The sequence below is a fragment of the Ovis canadensis genome, chromosome 6 (assembly GCF_042477335.2).
Source record: "Ovis canadensis isolate MfBH-ARS-UI-01 breed Bighorn chromosome 6, ARS-UI_OviCan_v2, whole genome shotgun sequence".
In the NCBI taxonomy this organism is placed as follows: domain Eukaryota; kingdom Metazoa; phylum Chordata; class Mammalia; order Artiodactyla; family Bovidae; genus Ovis; species Ovis canadensis.
This window is the reverse complement of record NC_091250.1, coordinates 86980874-87008284: the sequence shown is the minus strand read 5'-3', so window position 1 is coordinate 87008284 and position 27411 is coordinate 86980874. Positions and strand designations below refer to the sequence as shown.

The 27411-nt window shown below is 42.1% G+C and overlaps 1 protein-coding gene across 1 annotated transcript in view; it reads left to right on the top strand.

Annotated features, from left to right (window-relative positions):
* The window catches only part of KDR (kinase insert domain receptor), a 46968-nt gene that overhangs the window by 13734 nt on the left and 5823 nt on the right, over positions 1 to 27411 (top strand). The window contains exons 10-27 of the mRNA XM_069593099.1: positions 1419 to 1575; positions 2676 to 2799; positions 3314 to 3422; positions 4226 to 4567; positions 6618 to 6764; positions 8124 to 8255; positions 10507 to 10613; positions 11043 to 11178; positions 11767 to 11871; positions 13416 to 13529; positions 14108 to 14196; positions 14782 to 14935; positions 18414 to 18511; positions 20964 to 21086; positions 21239 to 21350; positions 21585 to 21684; positions 22092 to 22197; positions 23347 to 23498. Coding sequence (XP_069449200.1) covers positions 1419 to 1575; positions 2676 to 2799; positions 3314 to 3422; positions 4226 to 4567; positions 6618 to 6764; positions 8124 to 8255; positions 10507 to 10613; positions 11043 to 11178; positions 11767 to 11871; positions 13416 to 13529; positions 14108 to 14196; positions 14782 to 14935; positions 18414 to 18511; positions 20964 to 21086; positions 21239 to 21350; positions 21585 to 21684; positions 22092 to 22197; positions 23347 to 23498 — 2407 coding nt within the window. The remainder of the gene's footprint in view (positions 1 to 1418; positions 1576 to 2675; positions 2800 to 3313; positions 3423 to 4225; positions 4568 to 6617; positions 6765 to 8123; positions 8256 to 10506; positions 10614 to 11042; positions 11179 to 11766; positions 11872 to 13415; positions 13530 to 14107; positions 14197 to 14781; positions 14936 to 18413; positions 18512 to 20963; positions 21087 to 21238; positions 21351 to 21584; positions 21685 to 22091; positions 22198 to 23346; positions 23499 to 27411) is intronic.

The window sequence follows — 27411 nt, the reverse complement described above, 5'->3', positions numbered from 1 at the left end:
AAGTGTTTTAATCTTTTTTTCAACAGAAGTCTGGGACCTGACTCTGAGGCTGTAAAGGGGAGATATTAAATTTTGGATTAAAGGATAATTTGAACTTTATTTTTTCCAACCCGAAAGATGCTTATTTATAATAAGTCTTCTGGGTGGGAGAAGAAGGTCATCCTGATTAAGCAAATGCAAGAGATGCTAAGTTGATGGACATGGTATATTGCCATCTTCCAGTGGGAGAGGGCAGGAAGACAAAGTAGCTGAGGTTTAACAAACATTTGACTAGCGCACCCCTCCCCCATACATCCATTAATATCTTGCTCCAGACACAGGTTGGGAAATACCTGGCTGTTGTAATTCATTATGCTTTCTACTGGCATAGCAGATTAAAACTTCAGAACCTCTCATGTGATATTAAAGTGCTTCCTTATACATCCTGCCATGCTCTGTATGTCTACTGAGCTTGGCTTCATTTCTTTGCTGGGACATCAGCTTCAAGGAGTATTTTAAAGAAAACAGGTTCCAGGAATATCATTTAGGAGCCAGTTGGATATAGGGGTTTGGGAGCAGAGAGAAGCTGAGAAGCTGGTAGGAAGGATGGGAAGAAGGAAATGAACAAGAAAGAAAGATGTAAGAATGGACAGTGAATAACCTTCTCATTCATCCAGGAAGTCATTTCACATTTGATTCACCCTAGCATTTTACCCTCCTCTCTAAAACAAGCATTAAAAAGAAGTCAAGTTTTGAAAGTATAATCTTGGGCCTTAAGTTGGAAGTGATGAGAAGATAGTTTCACATTAATGACTTTAGAGCCAAAAACAGAAAAAAGGGAAAGAAGGAGGTCAGGCAGGGAAGGAATGGAGGGAGGAAGGCAAGAAGATAAGAAAGGATAGGAGAGAGGAAGGAAGGCAGGCAGGTGAAGAAGGAGGCAGAGATGGAGAAGGAGGCAGTGTAGGTGACCTTGTCAAGTCATTTCACTTTTAAATTTTTCTCATGTGTAAAGTGGAGAACAATAATAGTGGCTGTGAGGATTAAGTGAATACATTGGTGTAAAGCACTTAGAACAATGTTCAGCACATAATACATCTGCTTACTGTATTATTCACAACTACAGTATTTTCTTTCTGGAGGCTTGCCCAGTCTTGTGAAATTGGAAGAGCGAGGAGAGCTCTCCCGCTGATGCAGATGAGAAAAGCGAGTCATAGGGCAGTGAGACTGGCACAAAGTCACCCATCTTACTAGTTTATTATTATTATCATGAGTATCACTAGAAGTCAGGTGCCCTGTTTCCAAGTCTAAATGTTCTTGGAAAAGCAAATGGGGGCAAAAATCCTATGCTTGGCAAAACACAGGCTTTGGGTGCTGAAAACTGCAACTTTCCACTCCTCCAAGCTGACTGACAGTTCAAAAGTTGTCTTTCTCACCTCCAGTCCCACCTCAGATTGGTGAGAAATCTCTGCTGTCTCCCGTGGACTCTTACCAGTACGGCACTTCCCAGACACTGACGTGCACGGTCTACGCCGTTCCTCCCCCAAGTCACATTCGCTGGTACTGGCAGCTAGAGACAGAGTGCACCTACCAGCCCACGTGAGTAGGATCACACCCTGTGCCCCTGCTGTTCTGCACTTAAAAAATATATATATATATTTATTTGTTCTTTCTTTAGATTCCATGTATAAGTGATAACAGACAGTATTTGTTTTTGTCCAGCTTACCTCACTTACCATGCTAATCTCTGGGTCCACCGTGTTGCTGCAAATGACATCTTTCATTCTTTTATACGACAGAGTAGTACTCTGTTGCAAACATGTACCACAACTTCTTTACCCACTGCTGTTGGTGGACATAGCCATGCTGTGGTACGATTCTATTCTAAACCAAGAAGGCTATCTCTAAGGTTATTCCTCAAGCATTTCTTTTCATCTCCTTCCATCTTTCTCTGTGCTATGTCCTTAGGAGATGTCATTCCTTGGGGTATCCTGCTTTGAGATTAGCTCTGTCTAATTAGCCCTTATGTCTACCTCTCTGAATGCAGTTTCTTTGCCACTTTGTTAATTGCCAGGCCTTGGTTCTTCTTCCTATGCCAGTCAGCCAGTGAATACCCCAATCTCCTTATCTGTGAGAAGGTCCATCTCAGAGGAAGTGCTGATGTTTGCAAGGGAGTGATAGACCTCAGAGTCTCAGGCCTGGCTTATCAGGTCCTAACACACAAGTCCAGACATCCTTAGGAAAAACAGCAACAACAAGTCGCCCACCACCACCCTAAGCAGTGCGCTTCCTGTTGTTGTTTTTGAGATGGCCTCTCTAGTTTCTTCCTCAGATGCTGACCATTTCCTACACAAGGCTACAGTCCCAGGGAAATTACTTTAAGAAGCCCAATGGCTTCTTAGTTTCCTCGCCTTCCTTTGAACTAAATTAACTTGAATTGTCTTGTCGATCCGATTTATGAATGGAGGTTTGTTCCCAGAATAGCTGCTTCCCTCCTGTATCCTGAATGAATCTACCTAGAACCTTTTCCTCCATTGCCGAGGCCTATTTTTAATTGGCGCCAAGTCTTGTAACTCGGTGGAGTGCCTTCGAAGTTATTTCTAAGAATGTAATAACCAAAGTCTGATTCCTTTCCTTGATATTGATTTGAATTAAAGGAAAATTAAGTCATGACATCACCTGTTACCTCTGTCTTACAGCCTCACTGCCTTAACGACAAACCCATACACTTGTAAGGAATGGAGAAACGTGGAGGACTTCCAGGGGGGAAACAAAATCGAAGTCAACAAAAATCAGATTGCCCTAATTGAAGGAAGAAACAAAGTGAGTCTTAAGTTTTTGAATTTGAAAATCTGTCTCTCTTTTATGGAAGGATGGACTGAAAGCAGGGTAAAATAATAGGTGAGGAATGTTGGAGATTGACTGTCAGATAAGTGGAATGATAAAATACTAGCATATAAAGTCAGTTTGAAAACACCATTGACTTTCAGAAGCACTATTGACTTGCTATTACTGTATCAGAGAAACATAAAATACATATGCCATTAACTCTGTGCATCAGTTGTATGGTAATTCTGATTCCATAAACATGAAAGTGAGAAAAGGTATGTAATGTTGTATTGAAACATTTTTAATTTTATGGTTCCAAAGCTCATTTTGTATGACGTGTGAGTAGTATCAGCATAATTGTAATTGCACGGATTTGAGTGCAGGCAGTACTGGAGTATGAATGGAGTAGGCAGGTCACAGTGGTCGGGGGGACACTGAGTTTTAGTCTGAGTGCTGTGCATAAACATAGGCTCCGTTGTTTATGGCTTGGGATTTATTTTTTTCACAGACTGTAAGTACTCTTGTTATCCAAGCGGCCAATGTGTCCGCTTTGTATAAATGTGAAGCAGTGAACAAAGCTGGAAGAGGAGAGAGGGTTATCTCCTTCCACGTGACCAGTAAGTGCTCTCCAGGGGCTGGGCTGGCTGATAAATACTCTGTCGTCTTGACTGTTCCCATGAGGGGCAATGGCTTAGGAAGGGAACGTGGGTGGATTATCGATGCTTTTGTTCACAGATGAGAACTCCTCAGGTAGCTCCTGGACTTATGGGGAGTCAGTGCATTTGACTTCACAGGAGAGAACAGTTGATTTTGACCCTCAAGTCCTGCACCATGTTTTTTTGTCTCTGTCATCAGAGTCTTAGCACAGTGCTTGGCTTAGCGAGATTCAATCAATACTTATGGGCTTGGTGTTGAACACTTGACAAAGTTGGGTTTTGGGGAGACAGTTGTAATGACACTGGAGCAGTGCCCTCCCAATGCTGCCGATTTTGTCTGTTCATCTCAATTTATGGTTTGGCTTTAGCTGACTGGGATAAAATATTTCGGTCTGGGCCAATTCATGGTAATAAACATAGCTTTCCTGTCAGGGAGTGTAACATATCAATGAGGAATTAAGTTTGTGAATCTCATAGTATAATTATCCTCTTTCAATTTGAATTTTTTAATCTTAAAACCATACTTAGACTCCAAGTGGAGATTTTATAAATATCTGAGGAATTCATTTACATTTCCAAATAATGTGTTTTAGCAAAACAATTGAAACCACATTGTCCAGTTTGGTGGTCTCGTTGTATTCTGCTGTCTAATGCCAGGGCTTCACTTTCCTTGGTGCTTCATTGCAGACTGAAGGCAACACGAAAGCAGTAGCAGAAAGCCCAAGGTAAATCACTATCTTCTAACCATGGGTTTTACATTTCAGGGGGTCCTGAAATCACGTTGCAACCCGGCACCCAGCCCACCGAGCAGGAGAGTGTGTCTCTGTGGTGCTCCGCGGACAGAACTATGTTTGAGAACCTTACGTGGTACAAACTTGGCCCACAGGTCCTGCCCATCCACATGGGCGATTTACCCACACCTGTCTGCAAGAACTTGGATGCTCTTTGGAAAATGAATGCCACCATGATCTCTAACAGCACAAATGACATCTTGATCATGGAGCTGCAGAATGCATCCTTGCAGGACCAAGGAGACTATGTCTGCTTTGCTCAGGACAGGAAGACTAAGAAAAGACATTGTGTGGCCAGGCAGCTCACAGTCCTAGGTAGGGCAATCACTCTGGACCATCCAGAGGCAGTTGGGATGCCTTCAATGTAATGCTTTCAGGGCCCATGAAAAGATTGTCTTCTATGTGCTTATACATTAGACAGATGAGCTCATATCTGACTCACCAAAACTCCTCAAGCCAGAAGGAAGCTAATCATGCTGAAGTGATGTATTAAAAAGAGAAAATAATCCTATTCTTTCCAGCCCTGATGGTGGGGTCACTCACTGCTATCTTCAGGGGATTACCCTAAACCAGAGACATTTCTGCCTCATTCTTGGGCATTCATTTATTTAAATAGACATGTATATGTGAATGCCCACCATGAGCTTGGAGGGTTCTGGAAGGTCACAGTGGTGACTCAGTGGGTAGGACGAGAACACAGACAACCTGTCGTAGTCCAGTGAATGCTCTGTGTCCATGAAGACTGGGATTGTTTTCTGCTTTACTCCTTGCTGAGCTGCAAACATAGAACAGTGCACATGCTGCTTGATAAGACATTTGCTGCCTGGAGAGTATGGTGATGGGGCTGTTTTAAGACCTGTGAGAGCCCCTGGGAGGGTGCTGCACTCAGTGTGTGTGCCTCGGTGGTGCAGCTCAAGGTCGTGAGTTGATCATTCTAATGAGCAAAAGGCTTTGTAAGTTCCACATGAAGCCACTCCCTACACCTCCTCTAACATTTCACCTTGCACAAAATCTGTGCAGCCTCTGTCTCCTCTGTCTCTGGGGAAATCAGGCAGATTTAGAGAGTTTCTCTTTGTGCCCTCTCTCCTCATTTTCTCATCTCCTTAGTGTCCCTTCTTAGTTTCTAGGATGCATACGTTCTGTTTTTTTAAGGAGAACTGCCCAGATAAGTTAATTTATACTGCAGTTTCAGACGAATAACATTTCAAAGGCCTTGGCATATTTTCAGGAAGGAACTAGGATAGATTTTGCTAGTGTTAGGATTCTGGTGTTGAAAGAAGAGATTTTCTGAGTGTAGTCATCCCAAGGCTCTTCAGATCACAGCCCATATATGAGCATGGTTTTTCTGTTCATCTTGGTGACTGGTCTGATTTCAAGCTAATGAAAAACTTCAGAAAGAGATGTAAAGGAGGCTCCCGGCTTGCCATGCCCAGGAAACACTTGCTCACAGTGGGCTGGTTTGCTTCCCTAAGGACTTCCAGATCGCTTTCCAAAAATTATTCTTGGAAATAGACTCGAGTCTATTTGCTTAAGCCCTAGTGCAGTTCACTGTTGAGGTACTGTCGTTTTGCCAAATGTTGAAGTGGATTCTTTCAACAAAATTCCTTTCGATATTCAGTTAGTTTGGACAAATTATTTCCATCGCATTTTCCTGATTTGTAGGAAAGGTTAAATCTAGAGTTGTCCTGTACATTTAAACAAATACCCATGGGCTTAATTAAAAAAAAAAAAAACTCTTTGACTTTTGTTAGAGTATTATTGTTTTGTCTATGTTTTAGTGGAAATAGTATTGAACTAAGCTTTTGGCTAACTAGATTCTGAATTCAGCTGTTAACTTAGTTACAGGGACTTGGACAAGTTGTGTAACCCATTTCATCTTCAAAATAAGACCATTACTCCCATCATAGAGTTGACAGTGAGCAACAGAAGTAGGACAAATGAGTTTTGTAAAAAATATTAAATAAATATAAGGTGTTCTTTGTTGAATTGCACTGAAGTTATATACTTTCCAAGAGAAACATGGCAGAATTCTTGGGTATCAGTGGCTAGAATTTATCTAGCTATCTGTTTGATAGGAGGGAAGTCCATAAGAATGACAGCTTTAATTTTGTGTTGATTACCAGGTCAAATCACTAGTATGAATGTTCAGAGATGCAGTAATCTATCTGAACTGACTTGTTCCATTTAACTTTGCTCAGTGAACAACACTCCTGTTGTCCACCTCTGTGTATTTTCAGCTTAGTAAATTAATAGTTTACTAAATGGTTTAATAGTTTACTAATATGAAAACCACTTCAAAAGTCACAACTAAATGTCCTGTGATTTTGTGTGTGTGTGTGTGTGTGTGTGTTGTGCGTGTACATAGAGCGCATGGCACCCATGATCACAGGAAACCTGGAGAATCAGACGACAAGTATTGGTGAAACCATCGAAGTTTCCTGCACAGCATCTGGGAATCCCTCTCCACAGATTACATGGTTTAAAGATAATGAAACGCTTGTGGAGGACTCAGGTGAACAGAGCATGTTTATCTCACTTTGGCTGCATAATTTTCCTAGAGAGATTGACTAAAGTCCATATTATATCTTTTTATTTGTTTATTTTTTATTTTTTTACTTCACAATATTGTATTGGTTTTGCCATCCATCAACATGAATCCGCCACAGGTGTACATGTGTTCCCAATCCTGAACCCCCCTCCCACCTCCCTCCCCATACCATCCCACTGGGTCATCCCAATGCACCAGCCCCAAGCATCCTGTATCCTGCATCGAACCTAGACTGGCGATTCATTTCTTATATGATATTATACATGTTTCAATGCCATTCTCTGAAATATATCTTTTTTAAAAAATTGTTTACTTACTCATTTATTTTTATTAAGGTATAGTTGATGTACAATATTATTTAAGTTTCAGGTGGACAACATAGTGATTCTCAACTTTTCAAGATTATTACTCTGTTTATCATTATTGCATAATATGGGCTACATTCCCTGTGCTATGCAATATATCCTCGTAGCTTATTTATTTTATACATAGTAGTTTGTTCCTCTTAATCCCCTACCCTACCCGCTCCCCTCTTCCCACTGGTCATCACTGGTTTGTTTTCTGTATCTGTGAGTCTGCTTCTTATTTGTTATGTTCACTAGCTTGTTTTATTTTCTAGATTCCACATAGAAGGGTCATACAGTATAACATCTATGTTGTTTATTGATTGGTTTTAGGCAGAACAAAAAGCAGTATTAGTGTCCAGGCTCTGACTCAGTTTGTAGACTCAGAGCCCAAGTATCCAGAGCCTGCTGAATTCTCATGGAAGCCACGGGTGCTGAGATAGCAACTGACCCTGACTCCTTGGAGTCAGACACTAGCCCAAGATAAAAGGAAATATGTATATTACTTTTTTTTCCTGGAAAGCTCCACCAGACCACATCATAAAATAAAAACCCTACTGTATAGCACGGCTTCCCAGATGATTCAGTGTTAAAGAATCCGTCTGTCAATTTAGGAGACATGGGTTCGAACCCTGAGTTGCAAAGATCCCCTGGAGAAGGAAATGGCAATCCACTCCAGTAATTCTTGCCTGGGAAACTCCATGGACAGAGGAGCCTGGCTGGCTACAGTCCATGGGGCTGCAAAAGAATCGGGCACACTCTAGCATCTAAACAACAACAGCTGTACAGCACAGGGAACTCTACGCAGTGCTCTGTGGTGACTTAAATGTGAAAGAAATTCAGAAAAAGAGCAGATAAATGAATGCATATAGCTGATTCACTTTGCTGTACAGTAGAAGCTAACACAACATTATAATGCAACTATATTCAAATAAAAATTTAAAAATAAAACAAAAACTGCTTTTCCCCCCTTTCTCAGGCATTGTGCTAAAAGATGGGAACCGAAACCTAACTATCCGCAGAGTGAGGAAGGAGGATGAAGGCTTGTACACCTGCCAGGCGTGCAGTGTTCTTGGGTGTGCAAAAGTGGAGGCATTTTTCATAGTAGAAGGTCAGTGGGAATTCATAGACAATCAGATTGCTTTTAAAAATTAGCTTGTATCTGTACTCAAGTACTTTGGGTGGGAGGGTTATGGCTGGTTTGTAATATTTTTTGTACTTTGTAAGTTTTCTACTATAAATATATATTTATTTTAACCAGAAAACATAATTAATGTTATTTTAATTCTGCTTGCATCACATTTCTATCTCTGCAGTTCTCATTGTAGAAAAATTCTTAGCCCGGCAGGTAGAATGTCTTTCTTTCCTTGATTCTTTCTTCATATGTCTGGCTCAATTAACTAGTTATGAAAATTAAGCCCCTATATTTATTGGGTAGAATTACTGCCTAGTCATGAAAATCAGTGCTATCTAGATAGTCACAAAGGTTCATAGTTTTTATTAGACTGGAGATAATTAAGATTCAATTGTGAACAATGGACCATTGCTTCTCTGAAATGGAAAATTTGGGGTTCTTATCTAAATGAATATGCAGGAATAATGTGAAATCTAGCATTTTTCTCAGATGGGAAAGGTAATTTGTGACAGAATATTTTATCTTCAAAAGTGTTTCCCTATCTTTAAAAAAAAAAAAAACCCATGAGCGGGACAATGAAACTGTATTATGTGGGTGAACGAATGGTATGCAAGGGGAAAGGAAAGGAGTGTTGATAGATGGAGGAATTGACAGATTTCTTTGAACTCATCCTAATTTGTCTCTCAAGGTCTAGATTTTAGTCCCTTTAATCTGTCTAATCTATGTTGCCAAGTATTACATCTCAATACTTTGACTTCTTTTTGAATCTGTAGGCTTATTGCCATTTTATAACCTGCACTTGCAAATAAAGATTTCAAGTGGCATGGCGGTCGGTCACATTCAAACTGCTTTATGCTTTAGGGCAAATCCTAAGGGAGATTTCCAATTCTCTCCCTTGTCCTGCCTCAACTCTATTAGCTTTCTGCAGCTGGTTTCAGGGAGGCACTGAGATTATGTTTACTTTTCACCAGGAGAGAATATTAAGAAAGGATGAGGTATGTATTTAACGTTCCTGCTAGTTTCCCATATGTTCATATGGGAGTATTAATGCACCAACTTATATAGACAGTTGTATCTTTGCACCTCCTACTCTGAACAAACAGACGTTTTAGTCTCTATGTATAAATAGAGAAATCCTTCAGTAAGACCACCAGAGAAACAAAGTCTGCTTGCTTCCAAGCAGACTTGATGCTTGTCTCTCAACTGTAACTCTTATTTTGCTAACTAATTAATTACTTGTCTTCCTGTCTTCTTGAGGCTGCCTGAGCCACGCTCACAGCTTGTGGCCCGGTTGGATTCACATTGCACTCCTCCAACAGGCAGGTGACCCTAAGTGATAATTGCTTCCTTATCACCACTTTGCTAATCACTCTTAGTTGAAAGCCTCCTCTGGGCTTAATTTTCCCCCCACTCAGAGCTGTCCTCTGGAGTCCTGAGCATCTGCAGCTTCCTTGCTGACCTTCAGCTTTTTCTCTTCTCTGTCCTTTCGTGAGTGATTGTGCAATCATGCACTCACTTCAGCTCTCTCTTTTTCCTCACTGAGGCTACTGCCACATGAGGATGGGGTAATATAATGTTAGCTGGTGTTAAACAGACCTTGTTTAACTCTTGACCATTCCAGCAACTTGTTGTGTGCCGTTGATGAAATAGCTTAATTCTCTCTGAGCGTCTTCTCCCTCTGAAAACTGAGGGTTATTGAGAAGACTTAAGTGGCATGACATATTTAAAGTGATGTGCACCTAGTAGGTGCGTGGTCACCAATGGTTCTCTGGCCAAAGGAATACATTTATTTCTCTGCTTGTTTTCTTAAACAGTCCTCTTCAAACTCCATACAGATCAAAATATAGACTATCGGCACAAAATCAGACATTTATTTTCTCCACATATGGTACTTTTCTTTTCTACAGAACATGATCTGTTTTCTTTCCATCAAAGTCTGCTCTTCTTACAAACACTTTGTTTGCCTTTTAAGATATTAATATTTCTCTCCTTAATTACTTTAGAATTTTATTGTTGGAAGTTTTCATGAGCAATGTTTTGCAAACTTTTAAATTTTCCATTAAGAATATTATAAGCTCCATCCAAGTTAGAGATTGTGCCTATTAATGCCTAGGATTTTTCTGAGTTCATAAGAGTGAAATTTTGCTTTAGTGATTGAACTTTGTTGTTTCATGTCAAAGGGTATGAGTTTCCAGTTGTTGATGTTCATTCATTTGTGTGTTGCCAGGTGCCCAGGAAAAGACAAACTTGGAAGTCATTATTCTAGTAGGCACTGCAGTGATTGCCATGTTCTTCTGGCTACTTCTTGTCATCGTTCTACGGACCGTTAAGCGGGTAACAGAATAATTTTCCTTCTGTCCCATTCACATTAGTTTTCATGATTAATGAAAGCTGACTGGAGTTCTTTGAGTTGATTCTTTCCATTGTTATTGGCTCAATAGGCACAATTTTATTTCTATACAATAACGTTCTTACCCACTTGCTTTTGGCTGGACCACTGGGCTTTAATTGATAGAAGCAACTAGAGAAGAAATGGGCTTGGACTGTCTGGTGTAATTAAGATTTGAGAATTAAACTCTGAGCTCATTTGCAGGTTGAGGGGACACTGGGAACAGAATTATACTAGGACAACCCTCACACTCCATGAGCCATTTAGAAAATGAGACACCAAGAATGGGGCTTCTATAAAACAACAATAACAAGCACACAAAACAACAGCCAAACAACAGAGTGTGTGTGACTGGAAAGAGTAATGCTTTCCAGGCCAATGGAGGGGAACTGAAGACGGGCTACTTATCCATCGTCATGGATCCAGACGAACTCCCCTTGGATGAGCACTGTGAACGCCTGCCTTACGATGCCAGCAAATGGGAATTCCCCAGAGACCGGCTGAAACTAGGTGTGTTTTCAATCGATATTGATTTGATATTGGGTTTACTAGGCCATCTCATCCTCATTTAGGCTGATGATAGATCTAGTCTATTCAAGTGTTAGATTCTGGTTTAGAAAATTCATTTCATCTCTCGAATTTGAGTAATCATCCATTTAGTCACTGAGAAGTAGGCTGTTTGTATAATTGCTCAGAGCAGGACATTTGGAGAGTGAAGATAATGAGGACCTGGGAGAAGCCCAGTGAAGTGAAAGTCTCTCAGTTGTGTCTGACTCTGTCCCCCTCACATGGACTGTAGCCTGCTAGGCAACTCTGTCCATGGAATTCTCCAGGGCAGAATACTGGAGTGGGTATCCATTCGCTTCTCCAGGGGAATTTCTCAACCCAGGGATCAAACCCAGGTCTCCCGCATTGCAGGCAGATTCTTTCCCATCAGAGCCACCAGGGAAGAGAGAGGTATTAGATTACTAAGCCAGGACAAAGGGGTCAACAGGACTGTCCATGAAACCTGGGTGTATGGTCATCCCATCAAGTCAGAATCTCTGCCTATGGTTTCAGTAGTGATAAAGTCCACATCTGTTTTGTTGTTAACTCTAGGTAAGCCTCTTGGTCGTGGTGCCTTTGGACAAGTGATTGAAGCAGATGCCTTTGGAATTGACAAGACAGCAACCTGCAAGACAGTGGCTGTCAAAATGTTGAAAGGTAAAAGCAAAACTATATGGTGATATGTCCCTCTATCTGTTTCATCCCGTCCTTTAAACATGATGAAAGGCTTGTATCAGTGGCTTTGTGGCTAGGTGGCTCCACTAGCCAAACTTGCAGCCAGACTATATAATGCCTTTGGGCAAACTGGATGAAAAGTTCCTCTCATGCCAGGGTTCATGGCCTGGCAGGCAAAGCTGGGATAGATTTCAGCTACCCTACTACTGCCCCACCTTGCCTGAGAGCCCTCGTACAAGAAACGGCTTTTACAACTATGTATATATTTAGTTGCTGGGCCATAGGAAAATAAATGCTTGGTTACTTCAAAATTGTGTTTTAGTGTACTGTGGTGCCTTAACAAGAAAACTATAGACAATCAAGAAGCAGAAAGAGAAATGTGATCTAAGAAGTAAAAATAGTAGCCATGTTCCCTAGAACTGGAGTATATAAACGATAATATGCAAAAGAATGATTGTGCTGGGGAAAAAAGGATTATGGGTGACATTTTAAGAATTAAAAGTTTCATAAACAGTTGTTGGGGGCTTCCCTGGTAGCTTAGAGGTAAAGGATCCACCTGCTAATGCAGGAGACACGGGTTTTATTCCTGGGTCAGGAAGATCTCCTGGAGAAGGAAATGGGAATCCACTCCAGTATTCTTGCCTGGGAAGTCCCATGGACAGAGGAGCCTGGCGGGCTACAGTCCATGGGGTTGCAAAAGAGTTGGACATGACTTAGGAACTAAACAATAACAGCAAACACTTGTTAAGCCTGATAGTAATGGTATTCTGGTCTTCCCATTTTAATTGGGGGAGGTCATGCCTCTAAAGCTCTGTGCTAGAATTGTGATGTGTTTTCACTGAGACAGTGCTGCTGATCCTCTGCCAGTAGATCTTGTGCATTTTGAAGCCATCTCTCTCCTTTCGCCTTTTCTGCCTTGTGGACAAGGGGGTGTGTAATTTTGAGGTGGCTCATCAGGGTCTGAGGTGTGGACCATGTCTGTGAATCACAGTGAAGTGTAACCTGTCTGGACAGGATCAAACTCACAGTCTTAGCCTCATCAGCCTCATGTGCCAACTGGCTTTGCCAGCTGGCCCTTGTTAAGTTTCCTGCTCAGCACAGATTGATGGGAACTTCAGCAGAGCCCATAACACATGAGGATATTTAATACATGATGTTGCTTCCTTATGAGGAAGCACTGAAATAATCAGGCCCTAGGAAGCATGGTAAACCTGATATGTGAAAATCCACTTTTGTAAAAGAAGAAAATCTGGGCATGATTTCATTTGCAGATATATTTCTCCACTTTGCAAGAAGACCTCACAGTGGCTTCCTTCAAATGTCAAGCATTGTGGGTGCATTTAAAGAATCTGATCTAGAATTATAAAATATAACTTATATTTGTCTTTTAATGTAGCTAGTCTGTAAATTGGCCCATAGTTATATTATCCCTGGAGGGCGAGTTGCACAGATGCATGCAGTGTGGCATTCATCCTCCTAAGGTAATGCCCTCATGTTTGATTGCCATCTTTGTTCTGTGTCTGTAGAAGGAGCAACACACAGTGAACACCGAGCCCTCATGTCTGAACTCAAGATCCTTATTCATATTGGCCACCATCTCAACGTGGTCAATCTTCTTGGTGCCTGTACCAAGCCAGGGGGTGAGTGTCTATGGATGGCTCTGGTTGTGGGATTTCAGCATATCCTTTTCTGCTGGTATTTGAGGGAACCACCCAACTCCCATGGCCTTGGTTTCCTTAAGTTAGGAAACTTTGGCAGATTCCTAGATATAAATATATTTCATGGAGATTTAATGGGAACTATAGATTATTCTAGAACTTCCTATGAATTAAAAAATGCCGTATCACTATATTACAGTTTGCTTCCTATGTAAAAGGTGTTCAGAGGAGAAAAGTAAACTTCTTCCCAAATTTGAGAGCAAAGGAATTTAAGAGTAGTACCCCCTAAAATGAAATCAGCTCAGGTGATTGTGTGGAAAAGCAAGTGGGTGGATTTTCTTCTGAAATCTTGACTAATCTTTTATGGAATTGCCTGTTAGAAAAAGAAGAAAATTACAATGTAAGGGAATGGCAAGCAGCTGATTTCTGTGATCCTGCTTCCAGGGAAATGTTGTAGCCTTGTCTATGATGTTTTCTGACTCATTGATGTATTAAAAACACTTGGTGAGAAACATGAGTGAAAACACATTTTTTTTCTTGGCGTGCTGTGCTGTCTGCAGGGCCACTCATGGTCATTGTGGAATTCTGCAAGTTTGGAAACCTGTCAACTTACTTAAGAAGCAAGAGAAATGAATTTGTCCCCTACAAGGTATGTCATTTTCAACCTCAACTGTGGCCACACTGTAAAGCAGAGGAAAACTCAAAATGGTACAGATGAATTGTTTTGGTAAAATCCTGCGAGGAACTTGTGAGGAATCTTTTTGTGTTACTTTCTTAGCTGTTGTATTTTTCTCTTTTACCTTCTGGAGGATACATTGTGTGTTTGTTTTTGTGAGTGTAATCTACTGACCCATTATAGGTGATGCTGAATAGGGGAAGGTGGGTGACTAAGGAAAAAGAATGAGAAGGGGAGAACAGCTCAGGATTATTCTGTCTCTTCCTTGGCCATATTTGGCCCTATCGAGTATCAATCTCACTGTCAAAGTGCCCTCATGTTGGAAGTGTGTCTGAGGGAAACTGCAAGCAAGGCCTTTATCTCTAAGTTAAAAAGGAACCAGGCTTTATGGAAGAAAATATATTATGTAGCACACCTGCCCCAAATTTCAGCTCAGAGATTTCATGATCCTGAAATTGATGTCCCTCATCTTCTTCTAATAGTTACAATTGCTTCTGTAAGTTTATATCTTAGAGATTTTCTGGTATTTAAGGAGTTTGTTCATCTGTTTCTTTATAGACCAAAGGGGCACAGTTCCGGCAAGGGAAAGAATACGTTGGGGAGATCACCATGGATCCTAAACGCCGCTTGGACAGCATCACCAGCAGCCAGAGCTCAGCCAGCTCTGGGTTTGTTGAGGAGAAGTCCCTCAGTGACGTGGAGGAGGAGGAAGGTACCTGCCATTGCTTCCTGCATGCCGAATACATGCTCTTGTGAGAACAGACCAGGTGACGGGATGTGACAAAGAATTTTGTCCTGGAAAAGTCTTACCTAGTATTTGGAAGAGACCTAAATTTCTAGAAGGCTTCCATTCAGTTTCTCCAAAAGTGAAGGGCGGAAGGTTTAAAGAAGCAGTGGGCTAGATTCTGAGTGGAGCATGGCTAGCCTGAGAAATCTTGGTCTTCTGGGAGAGCTAGGCAATTGGCAACAGTCAAACCAGTGCTCTTCAAGAGTTGGTTCAACATGTGTCAGCAGGAGAAGCTCAGTGCAAAGGAGACTCCCTGGTGGCTGATCAGCCTCCCCCATTATCCACAGGGGTTCAGCCCCACCTTGTTTGCTTTAGCAGTACAACAGAAGTCCTTCAGTTAATCATACCCAACCTTTTCCAAGGCAGCGTAGGCATCTATTGTTTCTACCCCATCCCAAGTGGCTTATCAAGTCTTCCATACTTCTTCAGAGAAGTCTTGGCAAATACCTGTTTCTTTATCCACTTATGCTTCCAGTGATATTTTCAGTCAGTTCAGTCGCTCAGTCGTGTCCGACTCTTTGCAACCCATGAATCACAGCATGCCAGGCCTCCCTGTCCATCACCAACTCCCAGTGTTCACTCAGACTCACGTCCATCGAGTCAGTGATGCCATCCAGCCATCTCATCCTCTGTCGTCCCCTTCTTCTCCTGCCCCCAATCCCTCCCAGCATCAGAGTCTTTTCCAATGAGTCAACTCTTCACATGAGGTGGTCAAAGTACTGCAGTTTCAGCTTTAGCATCATTCCTTCCAAAGAAATCCCAAGGCTGATCTCCTTAAGAATGGACTGGTTGGATCTCCTTGCAGTCCAAGGAACTTTCAACAGTCTTCTCCAACACCACAGTTCAAAAGCATCAGTTCTTCAGCACTCAGCCTTCTTCACAATACAACTCTCACATCCGTACATGACTACTGGAAAAACCATAGCCTTGGCTAGACGGACCTTAGTCGGCAAAGTAATGTCTCTGCTTTTGAATATACTATCTAGGTTGGTCATAACTTTTCTTCCAAGGAGTAAGCGTCTTTTAATTTCATGGCTGAAGTCACCATCTGCAGTGATTTTGGAGCCCCCAAAATAAAGTCTGACATTGTTTCCACTGTTTCCCCATCTATTTCCCATGAAGTGATGGGACCGGATGCCATGATCTTCGTTTTCTGAATGTTGAGCTTTAAACCAACTTTTTCACTCTCCTCTTTCACTTTCATCAAGAGGCTTTTTAGTTCCTCTTCACTTTCTGCCATAAGGGTGGTGTCATCTGCATATCTGAGGTTCTTGATATTTTCCCAGCAATCTTGATTCTAGCTTGTGTTTCTTCCAGTCCAGCGTTTCTCATGATGTACTCTGCATATAAGTTAAATAAGCAGGGGGATAATATACAGCCTTGACGGACTCCTTTTCCTATTTGGAACCAGTCTGTTGTTCCATGTCCAGTTCTAACTGTTGCTTCCTGACCTACATATAGGTTTCTCAAGAGGCAGGTCAAGTGGTCTGGTACTCCCATCTCTCTCAGAATCTTCCACAGTTTATTATGATCCACACAGTCAAAGGCTTTGACATAGTCAATAAAGCAGAAGTAGATGTTTTTCTGGAACTCTCTTGCTTTTTCCACGATCCAGCTGATGTTGGCAATTTGATCTCTGGTTCCTCTGCCTTTTCTAAAACCAGCTTGAACATCAGGGAGTTAACGGTTCACGTATTGCTGAAGCCTGGCTTGGAGAATTTTGAGCATTACTTTACTAGCGTGTGAGATGAGTGCAATTGTGTGGTAGTTTGAGCATTCTTTGGCATTGCCTTTCTTTGGGATTGGAATGAAAACTGACCTTTTCCAGTTCTGTGGCCACTGCTGAGTTTTCCAAATTTGCTGGCATATTGAGTGCAGCACTTTCACAGCATCATCTTTCAGGATTTGAAATAGCTCCACTGGAATTCCATCACCTCCACTAGCTTTGTTCGTAGTGATGCTTTCTAAGGCCCACTTGACTTCCCATTCCAGGATGTCTGGCTCTAGACGAATGATCACACAACATCATGATTATCTGGGTCATGAAGATCTTTTTTGTACAGTTCTGTGTATTCTTGCCATATGAGTGGAACTGTGCTCCCAGCCTAACTTCCAGAACCTCTTCCAGCTTCACAATATCCTGTATATCTGCTTCCCTCAGAAGGAGCAGAGACAGCCCCGTGGAGGAAGAGATTGGGCTTCTTGACATCTGGCTTTTCTTGAGGCATGAGCATAGAATAGTTCTGTTATGAAACAGTGGAAGAAACCCACTTCTCTTCCCTTTGACACAAGGCCACAGAACATTAAACTAACCTCTTTCCCATAGAAGCCAAGCAGGCAGTGTGAGGTAGACTGTGGTCTAGAAAAGCATGGTGGGGTTGTCTAGAGCTCATATAACCCAGCACACACCGAGTGCAGCAGTCTCTGCCCCATCTTCTCTCTCACAAAATGGTGGCCAGTAAGCGGGAAACCCAAGAGCTTGAGGGAACCATTGGAGTAGAGGGGGTGTTGGCCTGGAATTTTGCCTTCATTTTTTTGGAAAAAGAAGAGGTTTCACTAATTTTTCATGGAGAAGTCTCCAGCCCTAAACACAGAAAGTCACTGAGAAAAAGATTCAAGTGTTTTTATTACTTACAAGGCTAGTATTACATCTGAGTTTTCATTTACTCTGGTATTTGTCTCCAGGAGAGAAGCCATGCCTTATCTTATCTGACCAAAGTTAAGAGATCATGTTGAAACACCCAGTAATGTCTTAGTGTTTATTTGTACCACTTGCCCGGAAGTAAATACCATGAGTTTATATAAATTTATCTTTCTTTCGATGTTCCTGTCATCTCTGGTTCATATCCTTGAAGGAAAAAAAAGCATCCTCACAGGCCTGATTTAATGTGTTTATAGCATTTTCTCAGCTTGAAAGTGAGAGAAGTAAATATATTTTTGGTATTTTTAGTTATCCGTTGTAGATTATAATTTGACCTTTGGCCTTTATCCTAGGACAAAGCTTAGAGAGAATAGATTCAATGACCCTGGAGATTGTTGTTTTATTTTTAGAGTTCTTGATATGAAGCTATTGTTTATCCCTCTGGGTACGTGAAAAAAACAAGTTTAAAACAGCAAATTTGTAAAAGCCGTCTTCTACCTCCCTGTTATCTATGCCAGTTTTACCTCCATTTTGCCTCCTGGATTTGTTCGCCCAATTTGGCTAAAATGGAAAAAACCAATATTTTTGCTAAAGGGTTTGATGAGGGCTAATAATATACCGTGGTTCAGCATATTTACAGAAAAGAGAAGCATTCCTGACATTTAACTCCCAATTTTAAAAATGAAGATTACTCTATTAAGCTTAGAAACAAATACTTTCTGACTGAAATACCAATCTCTGTGCTCCTGTATCTTCTGACAGTTTCTGAAGATCTGTACAAGAACTTCCTGACCTTGGAGCATCTCATCTGTTACAGCTTCCAAGTGGCTAAGGGCATGGAGTTTTTGGCATCACGGAAGGTGAGACAGAGTATCTCTTTACGTCACAGATTTAGAAATGAGATGTCCAGTGCCAGCCATTCGTGTTTGTCTGGAACAGTAATTCATTCACCACTCTTGGGACTGTTAAGAGAGTCTATTGGGGAGGTTCCATTTCTACTCATTAAAGAGATATTAGGAGCTCGTGAAATTAATTCATGTGATAAATAGCTTCCAAGTGTCAGCAGTCTCCTAGGCCAGGGGTCCCCACCCTCTGGGATCTAATGCCTAATGATCTGAGGTGGAGCTGATGTAATAGAAATAAAGTGCAGACAGAATAAATGTAATGCACTTGAATCATCCCCAGACCATCCCCCAACTCCCAGTCCATGGAAAATTTGTCTTCCCCGAAAGTGATCCCTGGTGTCAGAAAGTTTGGGTTCTAAGCACTAAGAACACTGTGTGGGCAAGTAAACAGACTGTCTACCTGCATGGAGATTATGTTCCAGTGGGTGAAACGAACAATAGAAACAAGTGAAATACCTAGTGGTTTAGATAATAGGTGCTGTGTAGAAAAACAAGCAAGAAAGAGTAATAGAGTCTGTAGGAGCTGTATGTTTGTATGTGCAACTGCCTCTCTCTGAACACTGATTTTAAACTGAGTGGACATAGCTTGAGGGAAACATGGAATTTGAGCAATGGCCTAGAAGAGGTGAGGGGCTGAGCCTTGCAGATATCTTGGCGTAAGAGAGCCTATTTTTCCTTTCTTTTACATTCATCACCATCCATCAGAAAGTATTTGTTAGTAGTATAATTAGAAACCAGGAAGGACAGACTTTAGAGAGAGCAATTGAAAGAGCTAAAATTAGAAAAGTAGGCTGAACAAAGGCTGAGGTGGGTACGTGACAAGTCACAAACATTCCAAAGGTTGTAAACATCGTGGAGGGAGTGAGGTTGAAGTCACCGCCCTGAAAAGAGTAAAGTGGCTGGTTTTACATGAAACAAGACAAATTCAAATCAAGTTTCAGGAAAAATGATCATTTGATGGAATGCATTTGCTGCAGCCTACCTGCAGAAGAAGGACTTAACATTTTTATTTTGTTGTTTGTTTCTAAATTAGGGTGAAATCCCTCAGCCATGTCTTTTTCTGGAGTTTAAAGCTTGTCACAGCTTTCAGAGCCTCAGGATCCCAGAGGTTTCTGCCTGGGAACTCTTGTCTTCTTGCTCCCAAGGAGAAGGGAGAGAAGTGGAATCTTAGAGGATTTTCCCAAAGAGAAAGGCTTTCTGCCCTTCTTGATGATTTTATTTTACTATGTTTTAAAGGCCAGAGCCTGCCATTTAGTCAGGGCTCCTTTCACAGGGAAGGGAATGGAGGGTGGAGGAGAGGATTCTTTCACTTCCCTGCATCTACCAGCTGATTCTTGAATAACACCTGGTTGCTTCAAAAAAGGAAGATCTTTGGTAGGGCGTGGATAAGGAAGTAGGAAGGACTGTGTTTTTTGGAGTCTCCTGGCTTGCTTAATCATACTATAAAATGTGCTTTGTAAAAAACTTTTTTGAAATTTGTATAGAATTTTTTTCTCCATTTACAGTTATTGCAAAATACTGGCTATATTTCCTGTGTTATACAACATATCCCTGTGCCTTGCTTGTTCAGAGGAAAAGTGCTATAGAGATGCAAGGTGTGGGGTCCCTCATGCGTGGCTCACACATCACTGTTCCACAGACCTAAGAGTTTCTCATCTGAGGCTTTCATTCATTTCTAAATGTTCCCCAAGGCTCTTGTTCCATCACAGATCTGTCCAGTAGAGATAGAACTGCTTAGTGTAGGAAGTTAGATAAGTTAGGAGATGCATAGAAGAGAGAAACTGAGGGACAGAAAAGAGTAGAAAGAGAGCCAAGGAGAATTGGCTTTTCCTTTTGTGTGCATCAGAGAATCTCCTTGATGGGCGAGAGGCTGAGAGTGCCTTCATTGGCTTCTGCGATAAGCCAGCACTTTGAAAACAGGATGAGCCCCACTCAGAATTGTTTCTCAGAGCTGGTCCAGCTTCGGTTACATATGAAGTGGAGAAACCAACAAAGGGCCCCAAACCAAGGAGAGCCCCTTGTTTCTGATTCCGTGCATTCATTCATTCTAGGGCCTCCTTAGAATAACACATTTTAACCGTATATGGTGCCAGGCAAAAGGGATGTGTGGATGTGACCAGAAACACATTCTTAATTGTGCCCAAAGAAGTCTATTTATGACTCCATCAGCATGCTATAATTTGATTATTTAGTTCCAGAGTCCGAGGCTGTTATGGAATAAGCAGATGTGTGTCTCAGTGAAACTCAAAGACTTTTTTCCCAAGTGTTGATAAAAGACGTTAACCCAGTGCTTGTTAATCAGTTGGTTTTCTGATGTGGGTTTTTTTTTTTTTTAAAGCATGAGGTCACAACAGATGTCGAAGAGATCAGCTAGGCTGAACTCTAACACACACAATTCTTTTTGCAGTGTATCCACAGGGACCTGGCAGCGCGAAACATCCTCTTGTCGGAAAAGAACGTGGTTAAAATCTGTGACTTTGGCTTGGCCCGGGATATTTATAAAGACCCAGATTATGTCAGAAAAGGAGATGTAAGTTTCAAAGATGCACCCTGCGATCTATTAAGTTGCAGAATCCAAACTCTCCTGGGCCAGCCTGAGAAGCTGTGTGCAGGGATAGTGGAAGTTTTTTCTTCAGGTTTTTGCCAAGTTGGGTTTTCATTCTTCGTCTTCTACCCCTACAGGCTCGCCTCCCTTTGAAGTGGATGGCCCCAGAAACGATTTTTGACCGAGTGTACACAATTCAGAGTGACGTGTGGTCTTTTGGTGTCCTGCTCTGGGAAATATTTTCCTTAGGTAAGTCCCTTCTCCTTGTTCCTCCATCTGTGCTGCAAAGAAAATGGTAAAATCAGTTACTCCTGTATCTCACCTTCACTGGATGAAACTTACTTGGAAGCTTTGGGTTATAAAAATCTTAAAAAGAGAGAGAGAAAGAAAGGGGGAAAAAGATACACATGTGAAGAAGGTGTGAGTCAGGCTCATATATATGTGAATTAGACTCAGGGATTTCCCATTCCTGTTTTCTTTCAGGTGCTTCTCCGTATCCTGGAGTCAAGATTGATGAGGAATTTTGTAGGCGACTGAAAGAAGGAACTAGAATGAGAGCCCCTGATTACACCACACCAGAAATGTAAGGTTTTACGCTATTTCTCTATCCCCCTTCTTTACTCACAAAAATCCTCCCTGCCTAGAAGACTTTCCATTCTGTGTACCTCCTTTGTGGCCCAGTGTATGTCTTACTTCTCCCTTGAAGTCTTCCTTGATAATCCCAACCAGAGTCATCCTTCTTGAAATGACAGCAGTTTATCTGTACGAACCAGTCAGTCTTTACTAGATGTTGATTTATGACGTTTCCTTTTCTACACACACTTCATGCTCCAAGTGTAGGGCTCTATGTCTTACATAGTTTCATCTCCCTATTTAGCATCTTGGCTCATGGTGGACTCTTTATAAATGTTTACTCATTCAAGTGCTTATTTTCAGCATCAGATCAGGAGGAAGGAGGCAGTTGATGACATCAGTGTTTTGCTTCCCTAGGTACCAGACCATGCTTGATTGCTGGCATGGGGATCCCAATCAGAGACCCACATTTTCAGAGCTGGTGGAGCATCTGGGAAATCTGTTACAAGCTAATGCTCAACAGGTTTGTGACCTCCATGCAAGAAGCTTCTGCAGAGAGTACTTAGCTGTCCAGGGCCCTCTTGCTGCCTTCTCAGGGCCACCACACTGTCCTCTCAGCCACTGAATAAGGAGCCACATTCCAGATCTGAGCAGAAATGCTTTTCTAAAAGCCTTAATTGCCCCTTTAAACAGATGAGATCCTAATTCATAACCTGGCAGCTGATCACTTTTATTTTTACTGAGGTATATTTTGGTGTCTTCGGGTGCTCTTATGAAGTAAAAAAAGCAAACAAAGACAACAAACGAAACCCCAGAATTGAAAAAAACAAAACTTCGTTGATTAAGTGAATATCAACAGTGGGTGAATATCAACAGTGGACAGAATTTCAAGGAATTTTAAATACATTCTTCAGGCAAAAACATATCTGAATCCTGCAAAATAAATGTTCTGCTTTTTCCCCCTCCATGAAATTCCAGGCCCCCATAACTTCCATCACAGGATTTTATTGTAGTCTTTACCCTTAGAAAGTTATTTACTCTCCAGTCAACACCTCTTACCACAGTGAATGGAAGCCAATTTCCTCCTGCTTTTCTTCTGAACAGCTGGGGGACAGTGTGTCAAATCTGTCATTATCAATAAACCTCTCAAACACTGAGAAGTATCAAATTGCCCTTTATTTCTTTCTCTCTGATGAAATAATGTTAAGTTGTGTAACCTTTTCTCAGAAGACCCGTTTTCCTGCACATATATTGCTTTTCTTTAGACTGTCATCAGTTTTTCCGTTGCCTTGAAGTGTAGAGGCTAAAATTGGATGACATGCCCTTTAAAGGACCTGGCTGGTGTAGATGGGACTTTGTGAAGAAGTGATTTCTAAGCCCTGCGCAGCTCTGCCTGTTCTGTTGCTCCAGCTGTAACCACAGCCTGCGTACTTCTCTGTGTTTTGCCCATCTTGTGTTTTCTTAGTTCCTTAAGTATACTCTCATATACACATCCCTTTCAAGTGCCCTTGTGTTTTTGACAAGCCATTTTTAAATTTGTCTTAAAGTTTTACCTTCAGATATGAAAGCCACGTTCCCCATAAACAAGAAGCCCCCATGGGCTTTGTTTTTCATGTGAAGGCTCTTGAAGGACTGAAGCCATAACAATAGCACTCTGTGTTTATTGTTTCAGGATGGCAAAGACTACATTGTTCTTCCCATATCAGAGACTTTGAGCATGGAAGAGGATTCGGGACTCTCTCTGCCTACCTCACCTGTTTCCTGTATGGAGGAAGAGGAAGTATGTGACCCCAAATTCCATTATGACAACACAGCAGGAATCAGGTATGGTCTAAGGTCAACATCCCCTGGGGGGAAGGGGCTTCAAGGTCATCCTAGGGAGGTGGGTGGACGAAGAGCATCGTATGAAGTTGCTGCATTTCACTTGCACGTTCGCCCTTGGCCCTGAGAGGTCCTCCTTGAAGGGCGCCTGGGTAGGTGAATCTCTTCCCATCTGTGGTCCACATTGCGGCCGAAGCTCTTCCTTTCAGAATCCTAAGCCCTGCAGCTGCAAATAGCTGGAATGCCATAGTTTGTTAATCTCCAGAAAAAGAGACCGATTTTACAAAGACATCTGTATTTAAATTATCCCCATGTACTCTTTTATTAATGTGAATTAAACAGCTTAGGAAAGATTCAGGAAGGAAGAGTTCTATGCGTTTATGAAAGCACACGTTTGCCTCTCTGGCTGGGATACAGTTGCCGTGGGGATGCATCCTGAATTAGACTGGACAGCACATCTTCAGAAGCCCCTCCCAAGTCTGATTTTCAGCATTTTATTTGCATAATGGGACTTCTGGGCTTATTTAAAACACATGCGCTGCAGTATTTTCCTGATTTGTAGAAGGGTTCTAAAGGCAGCTTTCTTTTTATTCTCTCCCAGCACCTGCGCATAAGGAAAGAGTTGATATGGTTTCTACAATATGATATTAAAATTGCCTTTCATAAGCCTGGGACTACTTCACTTCACTTTGTTCCCGTTCCCACCCCTTTGGATGTTTTCCTCTTGTAACTGCACCCCTGACAATATAGGCCCAGCCTGCCCCCTTGAGTGCACACAGGCTGCAGGGGGCGCCTTCAGGCTCAGGGTCGGGGGTGGGGGTGGGGGTGGGGGGCTGGGGGGGAGTGGAGCTCTAGCCTGTGGCGAGGGTGCCAGATGGCAGGTGGGGAGGCACCCTGGTCAGTGTGCCCTGTGGACTTGCACAGGGAGGGCAGCAGGAGTGCTGCCGTGGGAGACAGGAAAGCTCAGAGTGGGTAGAAGCCAGCTAGTAAGCTGTCCATTCCATCTGTGTCAAGAACTTTTGGCATTTTTGAAAGAACTTTTTCTTAACCAGGTTTTGCCAGAGTTAGGCAAAGTAGATACTATTATCTTTTGATGTAAATGTTGAATATGAGACTCAGAGCAATTACCTGGAAGAATATGATATTGTGGTTAAAGATCCAGATTTTAGAGTCAGAAGAATTGGGTTTCTCTAGTGGCCCGGATGATAAAGAATCTGCCTACAGTGTAGGAGGCCTGGGTCCGACCCCTGGGTTGGGAAGATTTCCGGGAGGAGGGCATGGCAACCCCCTCCAGTATTCTTGCCTGGAGAATCCCCATGGACAGAAGAGTCTGGAGGGCTACAGTCCAGGGGGTTGCCAAGAGTCGGACATGACTGAGTGACTAACACTTTGACTTCATAACTGGTTTGGATTCCCAAGTCTGCTCTTTGCAGCTCTGATCTAGGGCAAATTTTCAGTGTGACCTAGGCTGGGACACTGGTGTACAAAAATGATGACTTTGAGAATTACATGACATGAGTTTCTAACTGCCTGGTACCTGGAGAATACCCAATAAATAATAGCTATTATGTGAGCTGCTTAAAACACATCCCTGGGATGAATCCCATTCCTCTGAAATCTAACTCAGGGCTGTTTTCTCCCATACCAAGGAGGGGGCCTCAAATAGAAGGGGAAATGAAATGAAAATCTGAAAATCCATAGTTCCACCCTCATATTTAAAAAGTCCTAGTTCAAGTTTAACTGGCCTTCTGGTATGGTAATTATTCCTGCAACACTGTTGCCTTCTGCTTGATCAGAAAGCCATTTGATCATGAGCTGTGTTTCTTGGGTTTTCTGTGACCAGGTGGGGTGAGGACCCAGCCGGCAGCCTCTTGGCTCACTTGGGCGCTTTGCATATGGTGCTGAGAGTTGATGAAGTCATGTATGTGTGATGGAAGTGCCAAATGTGATGCTGGATCTGAGGCAGGGCTGCTAACGTTTATCCCCAGAAGCGTGGACAAACGTGACACCATACTCCCAGTGCAGGCCTGGCTGCTATTTGCTGTCTGTGCTTTTTGAATTGGTCTTTGCAGTCCAGTTTCTCTTTTATCCAGCCATAATTTGAAAAATAAAATGGAAATTGGAATCTCTTGTCTGCATCCTCACTCAATCCCTTCCACTTTTTTCCCTTTTCTAAAAATAAGACGCCACGATCACATTTTAATCATTTAGGTTAAAAGAGAGGCAGAGTCCAGGCGTCTACACACAGCACACTGCATTGCGATGCTCTCTTTTGGTTCTGCTTCCCTCAGGAGCAAGAGGAGAGGTTGGGGTGCCTCTCAGGGGACTTGATCTGTTATCTTCATGTTGCCAGTCAAAGAGGAGAGCCGAGGTGTCTTTCTCACTTTCTTCCTGCTTATAATTTTCAATTTCATTGTGTTATAAATAGAGCAGGACAGAGGCATCCCTGTGGGAGCCAACCTCCTGATTTTTTGCCCCATTAACTATTTTAAAAAATATTTGTTCAGCATTTATTTAGAGAAGAGGCTGAGAGGTATGTAGGGGAAGGGTGACGAGGGAGGACCACTAATGTCTAGACTCTGCTTTGTCTCTAATTTCCCTGTGGATCAGCTCCGGCCCCCAGTTTGCATGTTTCCTGCAAGAAAACACATCTTAATTGGGCTCATCTTCCTTACAGGGTAGTTTGGGGACCATCTGCGGTTGTTCCACTGTTTCCCCTGGGAGTTTCACCTCCCACTCCAAGCAGCTTATCAAAGACTTCTTTTCAGTTCTCTCCCAGAGAAAGGTTCTGGCACATAACTTTTTTTTTTTCTGCTTCTTATTTTGGTTAATTGCTAGTGATGATTTAAATGCTCCTTGTAGATTGATGCCAGGGACAGCCTGCTGGCTAGATGTTCCTGAATTTGGCTCTGATATTAGACTGCTTGAAATGAACCTGTCCTTTCTTCACCTCTTGTCTGTCTCACAGCCCACATTCCCCCTCCTCCACTCCATATCACTGCACGCTCAGTGCACACATGGAAGGGAGCAGGGCTGCATGCACATCAGGTGCTTAACAAAGAACTGAACAATCATATCCAGTGCCCTTTTCTCCCTTCTCCTTCCTAATGCTATTCCAAGGGCATCAATGTGGAGTGAGGTAAAAACAAACAAAAGCAACCCTGCATGGGCTCTAGAAACCTAAGTTTGAGCTCTAATTCTAGTTATTTCCTCCCTAAGCCATCACCTCCTCTTTTCCAAATAAGAAATAAGAAAAACCTACTGTGTAGATTTGTTAAGAACAGATGCAACAATGTATATGAAAATGCCTTGTCAATTGGGACTGGCTGAACAATGTTTGAAATTATTGGGCTCAGAAATCAGGAAAGTAGCCTTTCTAAGGCAGCTGCATTACTGTCCAAGCTCACCAACTCTACTTGATGCTGCAACCCAAATACCTCTGGAATCTGTCTACTTCTCAGATAAGTAGAACAGCTCCCTAATTGATCTCATGATTTTTGGTCTTACCTTCCTGAACCCAGAGTCATCTTTCTAAAAGGTGTTTCTGACTTTGTCAATCTCATGCTTAAAATTCTTCAGTGGCTGCTCATTGCCCTCAGGATGATAATCCAGGTAGTCTAGTTATGTGATTTTGGACAAGTTCCTTAACCTTTCTATGTCTTAGTTCCACATCTGTCGTTGGGCTCATGATACCCACCTAGAGAAGTACCATGGAGATGCCATGAGACAGTGGTTGAGGATCATTTGACCCAGTGCCTGGCACATGGGAGTCTCAATAGAGGGTTCCTGAATGAGTGAATGAATGAATGATTGACTATGGTACCAGTAATTTGGTAGAACTATCACTTTGGGGGACTGGATCTAAGAGAAGTACGGTTTTCAGTCTCCTTATTTTTAATACATTGTGTCCTCTTTC